We start from the raw sequence: 22,199 nt of genomic DNA, 5'->3' as shown, positions 1-22,199 counted from the left end.
TAAACATATGTTATAGGCAGAAGACATTATAAATATTTTCTATTGACAGATGGCATTTAAAAGCTCGTATAGATATATAAGTTGGCAGACTTCAAAACTCTTTCGTAGTTCGGAAATCCTTCAAAGCTTTTCTATGATTGAAAGAGATTTTAAAACTTCTCTGAAGCTTTTAAAAACTCTTAATTGTAGAAAAAACTTTAAATTTTAAAATAATTCCACAGAAGAAATAACTTCAAGACTCTTGCATAGCTCCAATGGCTTTTAAAGCTCCAGTTTAGATTTTAAAACTGTTGTTTAGCTTTGAAAGCCCCTGTTTAGCTTTTAAAGCCCCATAATCTTCTACAGTAAACCACTTTAAAGTAAACCAAAATATTCCATGATCTTCTACAGAGTAAAAAAAATTGAAATGAGCCAAAGTATCTCAAAAGCTTTTTATAGATAAAAAAGCTTTCAAAGGCCTTTAATTTACCAAAGTCCCTTTAATGTCCTCTTGGGACATAATATCTCTTCTAGGGGTCTTCCATGTTCACAGTTAACTACTAACCTGTTTGTTTTGTTTTTTCCAGGTTGTTTCCGATTTTTTGCCACTCAGCACTTCCAAGTACTTGAATGTAAACAAAACCCTTGAAAAAATGCCTTCAAATGGCCACAAACCGGGACCACTTGAAAAAACAGATAAACACCAGCAGCAACCTTTTTGGGAGCAGATTGGCAAAATAAATAATAAAAGCCACAATCAAAACGCCAGACCAAATAAGCAGCAGCAGCATCTTCGTCGTAAAGAAGATGCGGTCTATCAACCACGAAGTCAATCTCAAAGTTAAACAAAACAGCGATCGGCAACAACAACGAGCGAAATGTGAACGCTTGTTTTTTTATTGCTTTGCCGATTCTGTGCGGTTTGTTTCGCATTTTTATATAAAAGTGATTTTGTCAACCGAAATTATTGACAGTAACGGATCAGAATTCGAAGTGTAAACATTTGCGGATAACAAGTCTGGCTTACAAAAAAAAACCAACACAAACAAATTGAAAAAAAAAAACAATTTAATCATTTGTTCAAGCGAAACGGATAATTAAGAACACACCGAAGGATTATTGTGAAAAAAAAAATATTTACAAGAAAATTCAAACCCAAAAAAAACACAATTTCAATAAAATTCAAGTGCCCAACTCATCGCTGAACAGCTGAAAAACAAAGCATCTTGAAAACGAAAGAAAAAAAAAACTGCAAAACCGAAAAAAATTCAACGTCCAAGGCTAGAAGTGTTAATATTTTGTGCAATTGTTTGACATTTTGCGTAGACTTGAAATTTTGTCCAGCAAAAAAACAAAAAAATTTGACAAAAAAAGAATAACCTAAGCCAATACCATCCATCCATTTTGAAAATCGAAAAACAAACGTTCGACCGCCACACCAACCAAATTAACAACAAAAAAATGTTTGCTGTAAATGGAAAGGTGAGTTGTTGTTGTTAGCTATTGCTGCTGCCCATGATGTTTTTGTTGCTTTTTTTTAATTTATCGATAATGAAGAAGTTGTGAAGAATTTACAAACCAAAAAAAAAAAAAAAAAAAAAAACAAAAAAAATGAATAATAATTTAGCACAAATTTATGCGAGACATCATTTTGCCAGCCATGACTGTCTGCCGCTCGGCCACTTGATTGACAGCCTATAATCAATGCAATGTGACTTGTTCGAATTCGTTCAATCGTGCTTGAGAAAAAAAAACAAAACATAATACAGTGCTAATATGCCAGGGAATAATAAGAGGAAAAAAATATTGCAAATTATTAAGTTATTAACATTGGTCAAGAATATTTGGAAAAATTTGACAGGATCGGCCATGGGAAACCTTACAAGTTCTTTTCATGAATGCAAATAGAGCATGCCTGGGAATGAAAAAAATATACCTACATACATATGTATATACACTGGTGGCCAAAACTAAAGCAACTTAAATCACAAAGACAATAAATGTCCTGTAACTTTTACAAAAATAAACAAATCGTAATTATTTTTCCAGTTTTAAATGAGGGGTTTAATTCACTTTCAAGAAACTAAAAATAAAAATACAAAAATAAGTTTGAACGAAAAATAATATGTGGAAAACTAAAATGACCCAATTTTTGCTTGGTCAAAACTAAAGCAACTTTTGATTTTTTATTTTAAAATAATTAAATTTTGGCTAGTAGTCGATAGCATAACCATTATTTTTGATAGCAGCTGCACACCTACGAGGCATTGAATCTATAACACGCTCAATTTGATCCTTGGGTGTGCTTTCCCAGGCACCCCGAATTCTTTAGAAAATGTTGTGCTTATTTATTTCCGAATCTCTCTTGATCTTCCTATCTACGATACTCCAAAGGCTTTCTAAGGAGTTTAGGTCCGGTGATTGTGCCGGCCATAACAAAACATGAATTTTTGACTCCCGCAACCAATATTTGACAAGTTTTGATACAAGTTTGGGATCATTGTCATGCTGAAACACACAAATCAGCCCAATATTTTACTCAGCGTAAGGGAACAACGTGATGTCCAACACATCTTTGTAAACAAACGGATCCACAACTTCCTTTATTTTATGGATAGACCCAAGTCCATAGAAAGAAAAATAGCGCCACGCCATTTTTGACCCTCCCCCATGCTTCACTATACCTTTGCAACACTGCGGCTTGAGTCCTTCATTTTTTGGTCTTCTCACCGTAAAATTTTTCACGTCTGAGCCTTTAATATTAAACGTAGACTCATCCCAGAAATAATGTTTTTTCCATTGAGCTTGATTCCACTTAATATTATGGTTTCCGAAAGCCTTTTTGATTTTTTCAGATATAAATGGTTTTTTGATGTCTTACGGGCACGCAGACCAGCTGCCACTACTCGTCTACGCACTGATCTCGAGCTTATATCCAATGATTGCTCTCTCACCAATCCTGTTGAACTCTTAAATAGTTGTTTTTTATTTCTCTCACAATTTGTGGATCAGTATGGGCTGAAGTTCTTCACGGCCTTCATCCGTTATGGACTGTTACTACTGATCCAGTTTCAAAAAACCGACTTAGTGCACAGACATAATTATGAAATCACATAAATATTTATGAAATATTTCTCGGAAATCATTTTCTGTGATATGTTGTTTTGATAATCACTGATAATTTGCTGTTTTATTCAGGTACAGTATTTGCTTCTAGCCATTTTTAAATTTTTTTTGGCAGTACTTAAAAAACGAAAAGAAAAACACATACTGTTGTAAAAAACTTCTCAAAAAGGATTTATGACAAGCGAAATTGTCGAAGGAAGCAAAAAGCGATAAATATCACAGTAAAAACCACTGAAATTGCAGCGGTTATATGAATGTACAACAGAGTTGCTTTTGTTTTGTCCAAGCCAAAATCGGGTTAATTGACTTTACCAAACATTATTTTTTATATAGAAATGAATTTTGGTTTTATGTTTTAGGTTTTTAAAAAGTGAATAAAGTACCTAATTTAAAACAAGAAAAACTTTCTCATTTTCTTAATTTTTGAAAAAGTTACAGGGCATTCATTCTCCTTGTAATTTCAGTTGCTTTAGTTTTGGCCACCAGTGTAAATTATCCTTTGGCCATCGAATAGTGGAAATTATTTTGTCCATGATTTTGAATTCTGATCAGAAATTTGAGCCCTTTTGTGCCGTTATATGGAATTTCACAGTAAAAATTGTAAAAATATGACAATAGTTCTCAATAACCACCAAAAGTCACAAACAGTTGAAAATACCTTCCAGGAGTCGACTGTTCTTAGAGGCTTTGTAAAAAGCCCCATCTCTTTATTGAAGGACAATAGACAATGAGTTGTCACAGGACATGTACCCTTTTATTGGAAAAATTGGAGAGGGTTTTCTTAGGGATCCTTTTGGATAGGTAATGTAGTTTATTTGGGAAAATATATGGACAACACTTCAAATGAATAGACCTGATTCTCCTCAGCAAAATATTTTGAAATATTCCACGCTTGTAGCTCTGGCAGTTCTGAGGGAAACCTACTATTTATCCAACACAAAATATACTATAATTTGGAGGTAGTTGAAAATTGTTAGCTCTAATCGTCCTTAGAAAATTAAAAAAAAATACATTACAGCCCTTATTCTTTTTAAAAATTTTCGAATTATGTACCTGATGGTTTTAATTCATAGATGAAAAAAAGAAAATAAAAAAAAAATAGTCCTAATATTTACAGATCTTAAAAATTCCATGTTCCTAACTTTTATACAGCTTGGATTGTTCTTTAAAATTTAAATTTTAAAATTTTAAAAATCCTTATTATTCTTGGAAAAAAAACTGCTGTAAATAGAAATGTATTTAAAATAATATTATGTCCTCAATGATATCTGAAAAAAAAATTAAAAATTTCAATATTACATCATAACAAATTCTTAAAAACTCGGAAAAAAATGTTGAAAAATAATATGTTAGCATTGATAATTTTTGGACCAAAAACCTCCACGTTAATGCCTTTTATAGTCCTGAACAAAAGTCCTGACGATCATAGAAAAAACTTATCTTTAAAATTATATACCTTAACAAGTAATAAAGTCCGGCAGATCTTTTTATACCCTCCACCATTTGAAATTAACTTGAAAAAATTCAAAAAAAAAAAAATCCGTCGAAAAATACCGCTCAAATGAAAACCTTTATGTGGGGACTATACGAAGACGTGGTGCTGGATAAGTAATTTTATGTCATCGTAACGATTCCGAACTTCAAATACGAAATTCGAAACAGTTCCGGTGAATAATGTCGCTAACATCATCAAAATACCGAAGAAAGGGAGATACCATTGTATGAAAAATTTTCCGTCATAGGTTGTACTACCCATTACGAACTTCAAATACAAAATTTTACGTGGAAATACCGAATATCTCGGGATATAGACGATTCTCTTCCAGTGGGTAAAGTAATCAGAGGAAACTCCTTGTGTGAAAAAATGTGTCTAAAATCATCAAAATACCGAATATCGGGAGGTACACTTATATGGGGGCTATACGATATCGTAGACCTATATGGACAATTCTCTTTCAGAACTCCTTGTGTAGAATTTCAGACAATTTCATTGAAAAATGTGATTAAAATCATCAAAAAATATCGATATAGCCTGCAGGACAAAAGACAGATAGGTACAAAATGTTAGCTTCCTATCTTTATTTGTTTTGACTCTAGCGTGATTACAATAGACGAACGGATGGGAAGGGCTAAATTGTCTTAGACTTTTACCCTGATCAAAAATATATACATCTTTTAGGACTAAAATTATTATTTCGATGAGTTACAAACGGAATGACGAACTCATAATACCCTCCATACAATGTATGGCCGAGGGTATAAACACCAAAATAGTACCGTCCTAAAAAGTATAGTCCTAAAAAAATCCCACATTAAGGATTTTCATAATTCTTAAAAAAAAATTCTCAAAGATCATTGATTACGGATTTCTTGGTCAATAAAATTTAAATCGGACGGAAATATAAATGGGAGCTATATATAAAGCTAAATCTCCATAACATAAAGTTATTTCTGAGATGTATTTGATACAATGTTCCGAATATCCTTGTTGCGCAGTGCATATTACAAATGTGAGGGACTTAAAAAAGAAATGGTATGAAACATATATCTTCACCGATTTGTACCAAATTTGAAGAACTTCCTTCTAAGCTGATTTTCTTCGGATGTACCGAAATAAATCCTCTTTAGAAGAATATTACACACATGTGGCGACCAATAAAATTGACATTGGAAAAATATATTCTTGGGAGCTATACCTAAATTTGAACCGATTCTCGCCAAATGTACCAATAGCGTTCGTTCTTGGGCCAAACAAATGATTTATGGAAATGATAAATGTGACCTGAAGTTTGTGTAAAAAATACATGGACAGACGCACATCCATGCATGAATCGACTCAAAATGTGATTCTGTGCAGATCATCAAAAGGATAATCATGAATATATCTCGTTAAAAACAAATGCACAAAAAAATGATAAATAAAATAATAAAAAAAACATCGCACGATTTTTTAGGCAGTTCAAAGGCCATTTAAAAACATTTTTGAACATCTAAAAAAAAACATTCTACAAAATCCAAATAAGCAATTCAAAAAGTCTCTGAAAAAAAATTTTAAAATTTGAAAAAAAAAAATAAGTCCACGTCGATTAGACTTTGATAAAATAATTGGCAATTTTTTTAATCCTCGTTTATTAGACTTTGAAAAATAATAATTGAAACATAATTGGAACATTTTTTTTTTTTTTGAATCCACATTGATTATACCTTGAAAGATTAATTGGAACATTTTTTTAAATCCTTTTTGACTTTGAAAAAAAAATTCTTCAAAAATCTACGTTCGTAGACCAAAATTTTTTTTTTAATAATAACCTACAGTGGTACCTCATAAGCACTTTTTAACATTTCTTACAAAATCCACGTTGATTTGGCCTTAAAAAGTACTTTTTTAAAATTACACGATGATCAGAGTTATAAATTTAAATTATATGTTGATAGATTTAAAAAAACGTAAAAATCTGCTTTATTTATTTTTTCAAATCAACGTTTGTTATTCTTTAAAAAAATCAATTTTAGTTATCTAAAGTCTCTGAACAAATATTCTTAAATAATCGGTATTAACAGATCTGAGAGTAGCTAAAAAAATATAATTCTTCGATCTGACTAAATATTTTTGAAAGTACAAGCCTATTGTCCCGCTGGCTCTTGAAAAAATATTCCTAGTAAATAATTTTTAAAAAGGCCTTTAAAATATATATTTTTTTAATTATCCCTTGTCGCTCAAAAAGAGTCTATTTTTTCAAATCCAAATTTTGGGTTTGAATTATTTTCAAAATTTATTTTTTTATTAAAATTCTTATTTGTGGTTTGATAGACTATTACAAAAAATCGATTATAAGGTGAGAAAACATTAAAAAATATATTTTAAAAATCTACGCATGAAGACTAAAGTCTCAAAAGTCATAAAAACCCTACTTTTAAGAAATCTACTATAAGACTTAAAAAAAATATGTATTTTTTAAATGCACTTCTGAGGTTAAAAGACATGACTGAGAACTGAAAGGTATATTTAGGAATCCCCTTTTGATAAATTCTATGCCTTTCGTAAAGACCTTTAAAAATATATGTGTATTTTAAAGAGTTACAAATTTTGTGATATCTGAAGCACCTGGAATAAATATTTTCAAAAATAAACATTTGAATCAAAAAATCCCAAAATGAAAATTTAATATTCAAGAATTTTTGCTGTGACTGTTTTTGAAAAAAAAAAAATTTTAAAAAATATTTATATATTTAAAAATTTTTTTGGAGTCTAAAAGATCATCAAATAATCTTTTTTTTTTTAAATCCAATTTTTAGGTCTGAAAGATTTTAAATAAATATTTTTAAAAATTTGGGACCTTGCAAATTTTTTAAGTCCACTGTTATTGTTTTCATGGGTTTTCAAAAAATCTATTTGAAAATCCTTTAGTATTGCTGTGATAGATCATTCTAAATATATCCACTTAGTTCTGATAGCCTCTAAGAGTATGCTTTAAAAATCAATAATCATAGATTGGAGATCTCGGAAAGACTAATGTAAAAAATAATTAATTATGGTTGTGAAAGTCCTTAAAAAAATCGTTAAAATATTTTCGGTTCTTAAAAATATTCCTAAAAAAATTACGATTGTAGAAAAAAAATACGATTTTTGAACCACAGATTAAAGGCTTAGGACTAGTTTTTGAGCTTCAAATCTTAAATATGCTTAGAAACCCCATGTTTGTGGTGCTGAAAGACACTCAAAAATTATTTTAAAAACACAATTATAACCCTGGTTGTAGTTGAACGAAAATCAAAATTAGAATTGAAATTTATTCGTTGGTAGAGTGTATTAAAGTTTCGACTTAACCGAGCCTAACTTCCTTTGTCCAAAATTATTCAATATTTCTGTGAGATCGTGTGTATGAGTGTGTCTGTCTGTGTGAACATCACTAAACACCCATCGCACCGACTGATACAGAAGATATTAATTTACGATAGTCTAATTAAATGCAAATATCATCTCTAAAAAAAAAAAAACAAACAAAAATCGATATTAATTATTTATAAGAACCCATTGAGGTCGAATAAAATCAAAGCACGTTTTAAGTTTTTATTGCTCGGGATCCGCTACAAAGCTAATAATTTGATAAATATCACACTTAATAATAGGGACAGGTAGCGTGAAACAGGAATCTCAGAATCCAAAAACAGAAAAAAACGCTTTTGACGTCAGTTTAGGTTTAGGGCGAATCTTTCACATTTGCAAATCTTTTAACTTCCACTTCCATGGGAGCGAGTTGTTCTGTTGTTGTTGTTTTTTTACAAGGTCAACCACGATATTGGATAACTTATTAGCATGAGTTGCTAAAGTTGGATAGCCGTAGACATTTGTGAACATGTGCCACCACTACCACTCCAAAAAAAAGTCCACCAAAAAAAACAAACTAGATTTTTATTTCAATATTCAATTCTGTTGGAATACCCGTTCCGAATGGGGAAATAGAGGGAAATCTTTTTTTGAAGCTCATAAGGAAGTCATCGAATTGCCATCAAACGAAATCATAAGTAGTCTCTGAAGTGATTTGCAAATAGCGCGACAAAGATGAGAATCGATTTTTATGACGTCGGCAAGCCAATGAACTTTTAAAACAAATATTTATCGCTATGTCTAATGACAAATTTATAAATATTAATCAAGTTGTTGGGGGTGTCATAATTATTTGCTAACATGCTTTAATGCTAATCCATTTCAAATTTGTGTATAAAATAGCATTTCCTAAAAAACTAATCCTATCGCAGACGCATATATTTAAGACACATTTTGGGGTGGACTTTTTGTCACATAGCAGGTCAGGTATATATAGGTATATATACCGGTTGCTTTGTTTCGAAAAGCATTGTATAAAGTCTTTTATATATGAGATTCCCATGGAAAGACTTCCATCTACGATAGACCCTTAGAAGGTCTTCCATTTATGGAGGGCCTATAAATAGATTATATCTATAGAAGACATATAGGAGGTCTTCTGACCATAGGAGAGCTGTAAAAAGTCTTCTGGTCATAGCAGACCTGTAGGAGGTCTTATATCCCTAGAAAACCGGTACGAAGTCTTCTGTCCCTAGTGGAATTGTAGAAGGTCATATGTCCCTAGAAACCTTTTTCTGTCCTAAGAAGGCCTCTAGGAAGTCTTCTGTCCTTAGAAAACCTCTACAGACCTGTAGTATCCATAGAAGACCTCTTGGAGATTTCCTGTCCTTAGAAGTCCTCTAAGAGGTCTTCTGTCCTTAGAAGACCTCTAGAAGGTCTCTAGGAGTTGTCCGTAGAAGGCCTCTAAGAGTTGTTCTGTCCTTGGAAGGTCCATATAAAACCTGTATAAGGTCTTCTGTTTCAAGAAGTACAGTAGGAGGTCTTCCGTCCTTAAAAGTCATCTCTAGGTCTAGAGGACCTGTCTGCAGAAGGATTTCTGTCCATAGAAATGCTGTATGAGGTCTTTCGGCCATAGAAAACCGGTAGAATGTCTTCTAGCCCTAGAAGACCTGTCGAAGATCTTCTGTCCATAGAAGACCTGTTTTAGGTCTTTTGCCCTGCAGGAGGTTTTCTGTCCATAGAAGACCTATCACTTGAAGAAGTGCTGTTAACGGTCTTATGTCCCTAGAAGACGTGTAGGAGGTCTCCTGTCCATAGAAGACTTGTAGCAGCTCATCTGTCCATAGAAGACCTGTAAGAGGTTTTTTGACCATAGATGAGCCGTAGGAGGTCTTCTGTCCATAGAAGAGATGTAGGGTGTTTTTGGTCATAGAAGAAGGTCTTCTGAACATAGAAGAACTGTAGGAGGTATTTTGTCCCAAAAAGACCTGTATGAGGTCTTCAGTTTTTCGAAGTGCTGTAGGAGGTCATTTGTTTCAAATATACCTGCTTTCCGTAGAAGACCGACTGGAGATCTTCTATTTCTTGAAGACCTCTCGGAGGTCTTCTATTCCCACAAAACTGTAGGAGGTCTTCCATCCCTACAAGAACTATAGGGAGGTGTTCTGTTCCATAGATGAGCAATGTCAAAAGAGGTTAGATAGAAGACATGCAGGAGGTCTTCTAGCCATAGAAACCCTGTAGGTGATATTTTGTCCCAAAAAGACCAGTAGAAGTGCTGGCATCCCTAGAAGACCAGCCGGAGATCTCCTATCCCTAGAAGACCTCTCGGAGGTCTACTATTCCCACAAAAACTATAGGAGACTTTCATCCCTACAAGAACTATAGGAGATGTTATGTTCCATAGATGAGCAATAGAACTATCCCTAGATGATCTGTGGGAGATCTTCTGTCCATAGAAAGCATGAAGTCCTGAAATATAAAAAGTAACCTTCTTTGCTCTATCCCCACCTTGTATTCATTGCTTGCGATTTTCTTTGCATTCATTGCTTGCGTCACCAAAACATTTTTTTGGCAGATAATTGCAAATGGCGCCATCTATATGTGATATTTTTACGCAAATTTTTACGCAAAAATGCTACTCTCTGTGTGTGGAAGTCCTTCGGAAGTTCTACCTTTTAAATAACTCTAATCTCAAGAATTATTGGCAATTTTCGATTTGTGTCACAAACATTTGTTTTGGAAGACAATAGCAAATGGCGCCATCTACATAAGAATAAAAATACATGCAAATAATTTCTCTCAGAAATGAAAAAAAACGTCCTCTATATCTGGAAGTCCTTTGGAAGTTCTACCTTTAAAACAATTTTTAAATAACTTTAATCTCAAGAATTATTGGCAATTTTCGATTTGCGTCACAAACATCGCAATCATGGCGACATCTACATAAGAATAACAATACATGCAAATAATTGCATTAAAATGAAAAAAAAAAAACAAAAAAAACCGTCCTCTATGTCTAGAAGTCCCACGAATATTCTCCCTTTTTAAAAACTGTTAACTGACCATATTCTCAAAAAAAATTAACACGCTTCAAATCTAAATATCAAGCTTTTCTGTCCCCACAAAAAATTGCGCCATCTACTAGTGATGTTCTTATGCAAAGCAATAGAAATAAAAAAAAATATTTTCAATCCAAAAATTATTGACAAGCCCCTAAGTAAAACATCAATCTTATCTGTCCCTAAACAACCTTGCAATATTTCAAAATTCTTTAAATGCCTCGATTTGCGTCACAACCATCATCTTTTTTTGGCAGACAATGGCATACGGCGCCATCTACTTGTGGTATTCTAATGCAAATTAATTGCTCTCCAAAATACAAAAAAAAATTAAAAAGAATTCCTTAAATAAATAAAACCAGAGACATAAAATGATTTGTCAAATAAAACTAAAGAGGCCATTAATAAAACCGGTGTTATATTTTTTATGCAATTTATTTGATTTTCAATTTAGCAAAAAAAAAAAACATTTTTTTGTTTGAAAAAAAACATGATTTTTTCATAAAATCAAAAAAAAAAAAAAATCTCCCCTACCAGGAAGTTTTGTGGTCGGTCAAGTGGAATGCTGCTGATGATGCTGCCTGGGTTATTCAAATAATCAAACAACCTCCCAAAGCTATGCCAAAGTCGTTATGATTCACGCCCTAATCTTTGTTTGACATCTGAACATGACGAGCGACAACACCGACTACTGGAGATTAGCAAGAAAACAAAAGCCAATAAACAAAACAAAGCAAGAATTATGAGTGTTTAGACAGAGTGGTAGTGGCGGTTTTTTTGTTTAAATTTTAATTACACCATTGCTCTTGAGTCCGATAATTATTCAAATAATTTGCATTATTCATAATTCTTGAGCGTGATGATGATGATGATGATGACGATCATGACAACGATCGTGGCTTGGGTGCATCCTCACAGGCCATAATCACCGGCGATGGCGGCACTGTTGTTTTTTCTTTTCAAGTGTAAACCTATCGGAATAGAACATAATCTTGACAACGTGCCGCTTACAATCTAAGCGTGCTTTGAGATTTATGTAGCGATCGATGTTGGGTTGTTATATATGCGGATTATTAATTGCAGAACATTAATAGTCATTATGTCGGATTTTCTGGTTTTGTTTTGGAATTTTTGTTTTGTTGTATTATTTTTTTTTTAATTTTTTTTAATTAAACTTGTTTTTTGACAATGTTTAGACAGTTATGTGATTTTTAAAGAATTTCATTTGTTTGAAATTACTGTAATTTTTTTTTTTTTTTTTGGTGTCTAAAAACTTGTATTGCTACAAAAAGAATAAGTAAAGAGAAGAAGCAATAGAGATTGGTTTCAGGACTGACTACTATCTATATACAATTTTTCTGAAGAATTTTGGAATTTCCCTCAATTATTCAAAATTCTCCAGTTCCAAAAATTAGAGCATCAAAAGCAGAGATAATTTTTGGCAGTTAATAATTAATTTAGTCTGAACTGTAAGAATGGACAAGTTTTTACTACAATAACCGATTTTCCCTCTATGATATCGGAAAACCAGTAAGGAAAAGTCATAAGTCTGGCGGGGCCGATTATGGGATACCCTACACTACTACACATATTTAGTAGAGCTCCAGTAACAAAATAATTTATTTGAAGTAGATCATAGCACCTATCAAAATTTGGCTTTAGAGCAATTCGGATGAAACAATTGTATGTACTAGCTCTAGACTGAATTTGGTCGGATGTGTCAAAATTCAGGTAATTTGGATTGATATTGGCCATTAAGTGCATTATAAACCTGAAATCGGTTAAAGATATATATATGGGACCTATACCCAAATCTGAACTGATATTGATACAATTTTGCAGAGGTATTTCTGGGATGTATCTAATGTATATACATATATATATATATATATATATCTGAACCGATTTTCACCAAATTTGAAGCACTTGCTTCTAGACTGAATTCGGTCGGATGTGACAAAATTCAGGTCATTTAGACTAATATTGGCCATTTAGTGCACAATTAACCCGAAATCGGTTGAAGATATATATGGGAGCTATATCTAAATTTAAACCAATTCTCACCAATTTCAATAGGGTTCGTTTCGATCGGATAATAAATGCGACCTGCATTCTAAATAATAATTTTAGGCATAACAAAATATATATATAAATATTCTTGATCAGCCTAAAATTCTAAGAGCCTAAATTCTAAATTAGCCCTGTCCGTCCATCCGTCTGTTGTAATCGGGCTAGAGTCAAAACGAATAAAGATAGGAAGCTACTTTTTAGCACAGATCACTCTTTTGTCTGCAGGCAGGTCAATTTCGAAGATGGGCTATATCGGTCTACGATATCGCATAGCCCCCATTCTCCCCGATATTCGATATTTGATGATTTTAGCACATTTTTCAGAACTTCTACACAAAGAATTATTTAGGAGTACTTTACCTCCTGGAAAAGATTTGTCTATATAGGCCCACGATATCACATATCCCCCATATAACAGTACCTCTCCATATTCGGTATTTTGATGATTGTAGCCAATTTTGTTATTGTAATTGTCTGAAAATCCACACAAGGAGTTCCTTCTGAGCGCTTTACCCCAGATATTCGATATTTTGATGATTTTAGCGACAGTATTTACCGGAATTGTTTCAAATTATGTATTTGAATATTCTAATGGCCTATGACAAAAATTGCCTATGCAGGTCCACGTCTTTGATTAGACCCCAATATAGTATTTTAAAGATTTTAAAAGAATTTTTAACGGATTTTATTTCTTTTTTGAAAATTTCCGAATTTGGCAATTCTCAAGAACAACAAAATCTTTGTGGAGTCTACAATGTATATTTCGATGCTGAATTGAAGTATAGATGACGTTAATTCAAACATAGAACTGAAAATATAAATATTTCGGTTTTAGTGTTACAAATATTAAATAAAGACCCAGGATTTTAAGTTCTTATTTGATACCAAATCTAATTTGACTTATCTAAGCTTGAAATCTTGACCTTCTGCATGCAAGGCGAGCATGTGGTTAAAACATTTAAATCTCAAAATTGGTAAATAACCTCATTTCAATGTCAATGTGTGTATTAATAAATAGTGTGGTTTTAAAATGTATCAATTTTTTAAATTCAAATCCAGTTTTGAATACATTTATGGGCAAATCATTTGCAAAGAACAATAATAATAACATCTATTTATGCAAATTTTCCCTGTGACCTTGCCGCACAAAAATTATTTGCATTTAAAATAAAAATAATTAAAATAGTCACTAAAACTATAAACATTATAGGCCTAATTCACATGCAAATTAATGCATGCATGCTCAAATTGGCAATCCTTGACCCAACTGCAAAAAAAAACAAGTAAGCAAAGGCTACAGTCGAGCGGGGCCGACCGTTGAATACCCTACAACACTATAATAAACCATACAGTTGATATAGGCGAAGTACTCGACAGAATTCCACAAGATTTTGTGACAAATAATAAAAGAAAACCATCAGGTTCCGTTCTCTAATTTTCGAATAATAGCAACTTAAACTAATTTGCTCACTTCCAATTTATTGGTAGATGTTGCACGTAAATGGTCTTCCTAGATCTGGAACCAATATTTCCCAAAAAAAAATGAGAAACAGACATTTGACTATATTCTTCAACGAAATCAGCGTTAACGAAATAGTCAGAAGTGCGTCTTTCCTGTATTGGTGAATTCTCCAAAAAGTCAAAATTTGGCAAACTATTTCACACATTGAATATTTTTGGATGGCCATCCAAAACTGCTTGGCTTTTGTAATGTCCGGTAACCCCCATTCAAATGAGCGGGAGGATCGGGCGACAATTTTGCAGTTTTTTGGTCCATTTCAACCCCTAAATATATGGCGATAATCTCCAAAAAGAGTAGGCTTCTATTCTGACCCTCATCTTATCTCCATGCAAAATTTCGTAAGGATCGGGCCATAAATGCGATCTGCATATGATATCCTGATATCCTAACTACTTAGTTTTGTTAGCTGTAGAAATATTACCAAATATTTAATTCAAAATGAAAATATGCCAAAAATATAACAAAATTGAAAAAATATGAGAAAATTTTACAAAATCAATATTTTCATCTTTAGAGAGATATTTTTATGCGATTTTTTTAGACGTTTTTTCTTTCCTGCCAAGAGGCCATTCTGAATTAATGAGAACTGTCGAAATCAGTTCGGCCGTTCTCGACATATAAAAGATTTTTAAACATATATATCGCACATATTTTGCTATATATCCGTTTTGTTGGATGTTAACATCAGTGTAAAGATCAGAAGTAACCTTGTCATGGCTTTGAGATTTCGCCGGGATTTAAAATATTCGTGGTTTAATGAAAAATTTTGAATTTTTTTCAACACAAAAGATATGGTCTATTTTACCCGCTAAATGTTATCCGATGACCACCCAAATTGGTAGGCTTCTTCCCCGCCCTAAACTCTAGCTACATGCGAAATTCCGCGTCGATTGGTCTATAATTGCGACCTATATAGCTACTGCAAAATCCGACATTTTTTCAGTATTTGGTCCATTTCAACCCCTAAAAATTTGGCGATCATCTCCAAAAGAAATAGGGTTCTATTCTGACCCAAGACCCACCTCCATTCTAAATTTCGTGAAGATCGGGTCATAATTGCGACCTGTAGAGTGATTACAAATTAACATGGACAGACGGACAGACGGACAGACGGACAGACGGACGGACGGACATACATAGCTAGATCGACTCAGCTCGGCGAGCTAGGAAGATCCATATATACTTTCCTATGTGGGAAACCAATATTTCGAGGTGTTACATAATTTTTGGGCCAATCAAACTTATAATACCCCCAACACATAGTGTTGTAGGGTATAAATTAATATACATAGTTTTTTGGATTTACAATTTGGATGTTTTTAATTTTTTTTTTTTTTTTTTTTTTGAAAACAAAGTTGCAAGTTGTCCATAAAAATCCGATAGCCATCTTCAGAGCATAAAACAAGCCATAAATTACATTTTTCAGTTGCTCCCATAATGTGAGCAGACCCAGATATGCAAGGCGTTGGCGGTTTCAAATTAAAAACCACAAAATTCAGCAGAAGAAAAAGAGAAGACACAATACATAAATTATTCACAAATAAAGAATAAATTAAGAAAAAAACAAATAAATTTTGTCATTTAAGACCCTTAAGCATGGCATAAACGCTCACTCAAACTTGGCGACGTACACTCAAAATCTTGTTTACCGAAGATGATAAATTCGCCAATAACAAAAACCAAAAAAAAAAAAATAAGTTGAAAAAGAGGTGTTGGTTGCTTGGTTTTACCAAAAATCCGGCCCATGGCTAAAAGACTGCAAAGCAAGCAAGCAGGCAAAGTATTTGCGTCAGATCCAAAATATTAATTTCAAAAATCAACAACTCCAGACCAAAAGTTGTTTTTTCCAACAGCAAATTTAAAACCACGGAATATCAATATTCAGTATTTAATTTTCGAGAAGTGTTTTTTTTTCTTGGGGTTATGAAATGTAGTCTGTGAAGTTGTAATATGCACACGTACACACAATTTTCATACCATATTCGAATGAAAGGTGTGTTTGTAAATCTTGACTTTGAAAATAAAATTTTTCTAAAAAATCACTTTTTTTATTGCTTTAAAACAAACAGGTTTGTGTCCTTTGGTCCCAGAAAAAATTACAGATACCTTAAAAATATATTAAAAAATACCGCTCTTGGCCCATAGAAAAAAATCCTAAAAAAAATAATTTCAAGGGTCTAAAACAGTAAGGAAAAGTCAAAACTCGGGCGGGGCCGACTATATGATACCCTACACCACCATGCGTATTTAGTAGAGCTCCCATAACAATAGAATTTATTAGAAGTTGATCATACCACCTATCAAAATTTGGCTTATATCAGTTAAAGTTTGGTTTCAGAGGAGGTATATATATGAGGGGCATATCCAATTCTGAATCTGACAATAAACCGGATTAAGGATATATATGAGAGTTATATCCAAAATGTAGCCAATCTCGTTAAAATTTGGCAAAGGTATTTCCGAGCTCTATAAGATATCTAGTACCAAATATCATTGTTGTCAAATTGATATTAGGAATTTGAGAGACTTACAGACAAAATCGGATGAAATATATATATGGAAGCTAGAGCTATATCTGAACCGATTTTCAACAAATTTGATGTACTTGCTTCTAGACTGAATTTGGTCGGATGTATCAAATTTCAGGTCATTTAGACTTATATTGGCCATTTGGTGTATAATTAATCCGGAATAAGTTGCAGATATATATGGTTGCAGATATATATCCAAATTTGAACCGATTTTGACTAAATTTGGCAAATGCATTTCCGAGCACTATAAAATATCTGGTACCAAATATCATTCTTGTGGAGTGCATATTACGAATGTGAGGGACTAAAACATCAAATCGGATGAAACATATATATGGGTGCTATAGCTATATCTGAACCGATTTTCCAACCAAATTTGATGTAATTTCTTCTTCACTGAATTCGGTCGGATGTGCTAAAATTCATTTCATTTGGAGTGATATTGGCCATTTAGTGCACAATTAAGCCGAAATCGGTTGGAGATATATATGGGAGCTATATCCAAATTTGAACCGATTCTCACCAATTTCAATAGGGTTTGTCCTTGGGTCAAATAAATATTGTTTAGAAAATTTCATCTCATTTTGCACACAAGAATATATGGACAGACGGACGGATAGGCAGACGCACGGACAGACATGCATAAATCGACTTTAAGAGTAATAATTAAAAATCGTCAAAAGGGTCTATCACGCTTCCTTTTCCATTTTACAGGCAAATGCACAAGGACATAATACCCTTACAACTATATGGTGTAGGGTGTGGTGTAAAAAGTCAATGTTATGGATCTAGTGGTCCTAGGACGAAGTGCTCTTTAGAGAGTCCAAAAAAATATTTAAAAAAAAAAATACATATCTTGAGTCCTTGCAAAAATGTTTTTAGAAACTCCAAGTCCAGAGTCCTTGAGTCTTCGCCAAAAAAATATATTTTTTTAATTCAAATTTTAATCTCGGATTTATAAAAATATTTTTTTTCGAGGACTCAAGGCGCGTATTTTTTTAAATTATTTTTTCCAGGACTCCAGATTTGGAGTTTTTAAAAATATTTTTCATGGAAGCAAGACTTGGATTTTTGAAACAATTTTTGAGGAATTTAAATCTCGGATTGAAAAAAAACATTTTTTTTTTCGGTTCAAGGCGTGTATTTTTTTTAAAGTATACTTTCCAGGACTCTAGACTTGGAATTTCTAAAAATATGTTTGCAAGGACTCAAGATGTACAGTTTTTAAGCATTTTGTGAGGTCTTGGGTTTTCTTTTTTTGAGGAATTGGATTTTGAAAAATATTTTCTCTCTCTAACGAAAATTTCCTTCTCGGAAAAAAGAATTCTCTTAAAACTCCACTTTTCTCTTTTGAAAATTCTCTTAAAATATTTATATTTTTTTCTAATATTTGGTTTTTGGGTTAAAAAAAATAACATACCCTCCAAACGCCTAACTAATTTTTAACATTTGGGTTTTGGTTAAAAAGCTACATACTTCCCACTCTCACTCACCCCCAAAACTAATCCTTTAAGTCTATCACCACCACAATAAGAAAACTCCACCCCGAAATATTTATATTTCTAAATCTCCAACTTTCCTTCCTCTCTTTTTTCTCCCAACTCTCTTTTTAGACGACTCCTTTCTGTTTCCTATGCGTCATGATGGCGTTGGTGTCTTTGTCGTGGGCCCAGAACTTTGGCACGGATAGTGAAGTTCCAGCTGTCCTAAGTTACAACTCACCACTGAGACATCCAGATAGTTTGAAATCTCGTCCCTATTTCGATTTCCTCAGTACCCTGTACCGACATGATACCGAAAAGTCGAGTCTCTTCCAACCCTACATTCGTAACAGACGTAGCGTTGAGGCCATCGAACCTGTGGCGGTGGCTGCCAGTGGCGCAGCTAATGAACATCGTCAGCGTAGAGCAATTGTCTTCCGTCCATTATTTGTCTACAGACAACAAGAGATTCGGAAGCAAGAGGTCCAGGAGGCACGCAGACGTGTTTAGATCCCAAAAATCACTCTCAGCGTTAGAACAAAGACAACGAATTCGCCAAGCAACAGCAAATGCTTACTGTGTGTGATTTGGCCACAATGTGGAGTCATTTAATTGGTCATTTATTCCGAAATTTACTTGCCAAAATTTAACCCTCCAAAAAAATATCCCTAGGTCTTTTTTTCTGGGGGGCAATTCGAAATTAGTTGTTATAAATCGAAGAAAGGTCTTTTAAGAAATTTGTAAAATGTTAGCCTCTGCATGATGGCCATAATTTACTATTTATTATTATTTTTTTTAATTTTTATGAAAAAAGCAAAAAAAAAGCATTTCTATATTTTTAAAGATTTCGCAACGCACACACCTTCACCTTCATTATCGTTATGAAAAGCACCATTATTTTAACTTCTTTCTTTTAATTTAATGTTTAACAAACAAAGATCGAAAACGAAATTATAGTTTTAAGCTTTATTTTTTCCCAATTTATTGTTTTGATAATTTTTTATTGTTGTTTTTTTTTTATATATATAACAAATTTTTAGAAATTTTAATAAATTTAAAGAATTTATTAAACAAAAATGTTAAATAAAAACTTTTGTGTTTTAATGAAACTTGACCAGAATTTGGTTGGATTAAAAATAATCTTTAAAAAATAGGTTTAGTAGTCCTTGACAAAACCCTGTAAAAGAGCGATTTTACAGGTCCTGATTGTTTTTAAAAAAATAATTTTTGAAAAGTGCTCAAAAATTTCGTTAGTAGTCCTGATTATCCTTGAAAGAATACGTTTTAATAATTTTTAAAATAATCCATGAAAATTTGTTTAAAAAGTCCTGATAATCCTTGAAGGAAAATATTCAAAACTCAATTCAATAAAAAAAATTCCGCTTTAATAACCCGAGTAGCGTAAAATTCTAAGACGATTTAGCCCTGTTCGTCAAAACGAATTAAGATAGGAAGCTAAACTTTATCCCCTGGAAGATAATTATCTTTATAAGTCCACGATATCGTATAGCCCCCATATAACGGCACCCCCCGATATTCGATATTTTGATGATTTTAGCCACATTTTTCAACGGAATTATCAAAAAATTCACCGAGGAATTCCGTGTGAGTACTTTACCTCCTGGAAGATAATATATATATTTATATATATATATATATATATATATATATATATATATATATATATATATATATATATATATATATATATATATATATATATATATATATATATATATATATATATATATATATATAAATAGATAGATAGATAGTCCTGGAAACGATATATTTTAAAAAGTCCGCGCTCTCAGTCGATTTTTATAAAATATTTTTGAATATGTCCACGTTCTCAGTTCTTAAAAAATATTGTTTTAAATTCGCATTCTCTCCTAAAAATATTTGTTTTATATTCCACCATATTTTTTTTACTCAGACCTAAAACATATTTTTTAATCCATCCGTAAAGTTTTTTTCGCTTTAAGAAGACTATTTTGTTTTCGAATCCAGGCCTTGTTATTTGGCCTTGAAATAATATTTTTCTCAAAAATCAGCATTTTTTGCCTTTGAAACATTTTCACAATCCTTAGCACTTAGCCCTACATTCTCAGCATTTAAAGATAGTTTACAAAATCAGTCGTTAAAAATACTTTTTAAAAAATTGGCGTTCCAGGTGAAAGATAGTTTTAAGAAAATTAAAAAAAAAAACACATTTACTGTCCTGACAGTTTCTCATATATATCTGTTTTTAAATACAAACACAAAAAAATTGTTTACAAAATCCAAGTGCCTGATCTCTCCTGAAATATTTGTTTTAAAATCCACCATAAATTATTTTTGCTCAGCCCAAAAACATATTTTTTTTAATTCACGTTATCAGCACTATTTTTTAATTTTTTTTTTTTTTTCAAAAATCCACATTTTCAGCAGGGAAAATTAAAAAAAAAAAAATAAAGTTCCTGACCTCAGCCCTTTGTTTTTTCCAAATTCCAGCTCTTGAAAAAAATCCAAAAACCCAAATTCGTGCTCTCTTAAAGAAATAAAAAATCCAGCTTCATAGTTCTGATATCTGAAAATTCTCCTTCAAATGACAAATTTAAATTCGTTTACTAATAACAATATTTTCCTTTATTTCTCCCTCTTCCCCCAGATCTTACTCCTCGTTGCTGCTGTAATGGCCTTCATCGCCTTGTCGTGGGCACAAAACCTTGATGATTCCATTCCCTCGGTGCTGAGTCACAATTCACCCCTACGGCAACCGGCTAATCTGCAATCTCGTCCCTACATTGATTTTCTCAGCAATTTGTATAAAAACGATAAGGAAAAATCGAATTTGTATCGCAACTATCGTTCGAAACGTGAAGTCATCGCAACCGTCGAGAAACCGAAATTAGAGGAAAATGTCGTCCAACCACGCAACCGTAGAGCCATTGTCTTTCGTCCCCTCTTCGTCTATCGCCAACAGCAGGTGAGACGGCAAAAATTGGCTGCTGAACGTAAACGTCGTGTTTAAGGAGCTGGGCGAAGAACTCCGGGTCCCCAGGACTACTAAGAATTTAACTGAAAATGGCGTGCCAAATGTTCCTTCAAAATGACTTTTCTCAATTTTTTTCACAAGATTTTTTTTTATTATTCCTATATATGTATGTATGCACATGTTTGTGTGTCATTGTATTAAATTAATGTTTTTTTAATAATTTATTATAATCTTGTTATTACTAATTTTTTATATATTCCTTTTATTTATATTTTATAAATGTTTGTTGTGTCTTATTAATAAATTAATAAAATAAGAAGCAAAAATATATTGCGATTTGTGTTTGATTTAAAGGGACGAGAAGAGGTTTAGAAAGGGCGGCTTATCATATAAAAAAAAATCCGTGGGAAAAAGTGACAAAAATCTTTGAGGATTGTATAAACGGACCGATATATCTCATTTTCAATGTCATCCATTCTAGATAGTATTCAAACTATTGTGCCAAATTTCGAAGCTCTACTTCAAAAATTGTGGACTGTATCGGGATTTCAACAGACAGACGTTGGTTATTTTGAATCCTCCACCAAAGTATAGTTGGTATATTAGGTTTGTCATTCCGTTTG

At 32.5% G+C, this 22,199-nt stretch overlaps 1 protein-coding gene across 2 annotated transcripts; it reads left to right on the top strand.

Moving 5' to 3' along the window:
- The first annotated feature begins 805 nt into the window (after positions 1-805).
- On the top strand, positions 806-21,904 carry LOC101897868 (uncharacterized). 2 transcript variants are annotated; one of them, XM_005187870.4, is made up of 2 exons: positions 806-1,461; positions 21,250-21,904. In XM_005187870.4, the coding sequence occupies exons 1-2, from the start codon at positions 1,441-1,443 to the stop codon at positions 21,610-21,612; spliced, it is 384 nt and encodes a 127-aa protein (XP_005187927.1). In that variant the 5' UTR covers positions 806-1,440; the 3' UTR covers positions 21,613-21,904. The 2 variants fall into 2 exon arrangements, with proteins under 2 accessions (XP_005187927.1, XP_019893875.1); XM_020038316.2 differs by lacking the exon at positions 21,250-21,904 and adding an exon at positions 18,732-19,158 and having other exon boundaries at positions 856-1,461.
- The last annotated feature ends 295 nt before the right edge of the window (positions 21,905-22,199 follow it).

This window comes from Musca domestica, unplaced genomic scaffold, assembly GCF_030504385.1.
Source record: "Musca domestica strain aabys unplaced genomic scaffold, Musca_domestica.polishedcontigs.V.1.1 8, whole genome shotgun sequence".
Taxonomy (NCBI): Eukaryota; Metazoa; Arthropoda; class Insecta; order Diptera; family Muscidae; genus Musca; species Musca domestica.
The sequence above is the reverse complement of the archived record's forward strand: the minus strand, read 5'-3'. Positions and strand labels throughout refer to the sequence as shown.

Excerpts from the sequence above, each read along its gene's own strand:
- LOC101897868 (XM_020038316.2), top strand. The coding sequence starts at position 1,441 with ATGTTTGCTGTAAATGGAAAG. Across the intron at positions 1,462-18,731 it reads TGTTTGCTGTAAATGGAAAG|ACGACTCCTTTCTGTTTCCT; the intron begins GTGAGTTGTTGT and ends CTCTCTTTTTAG.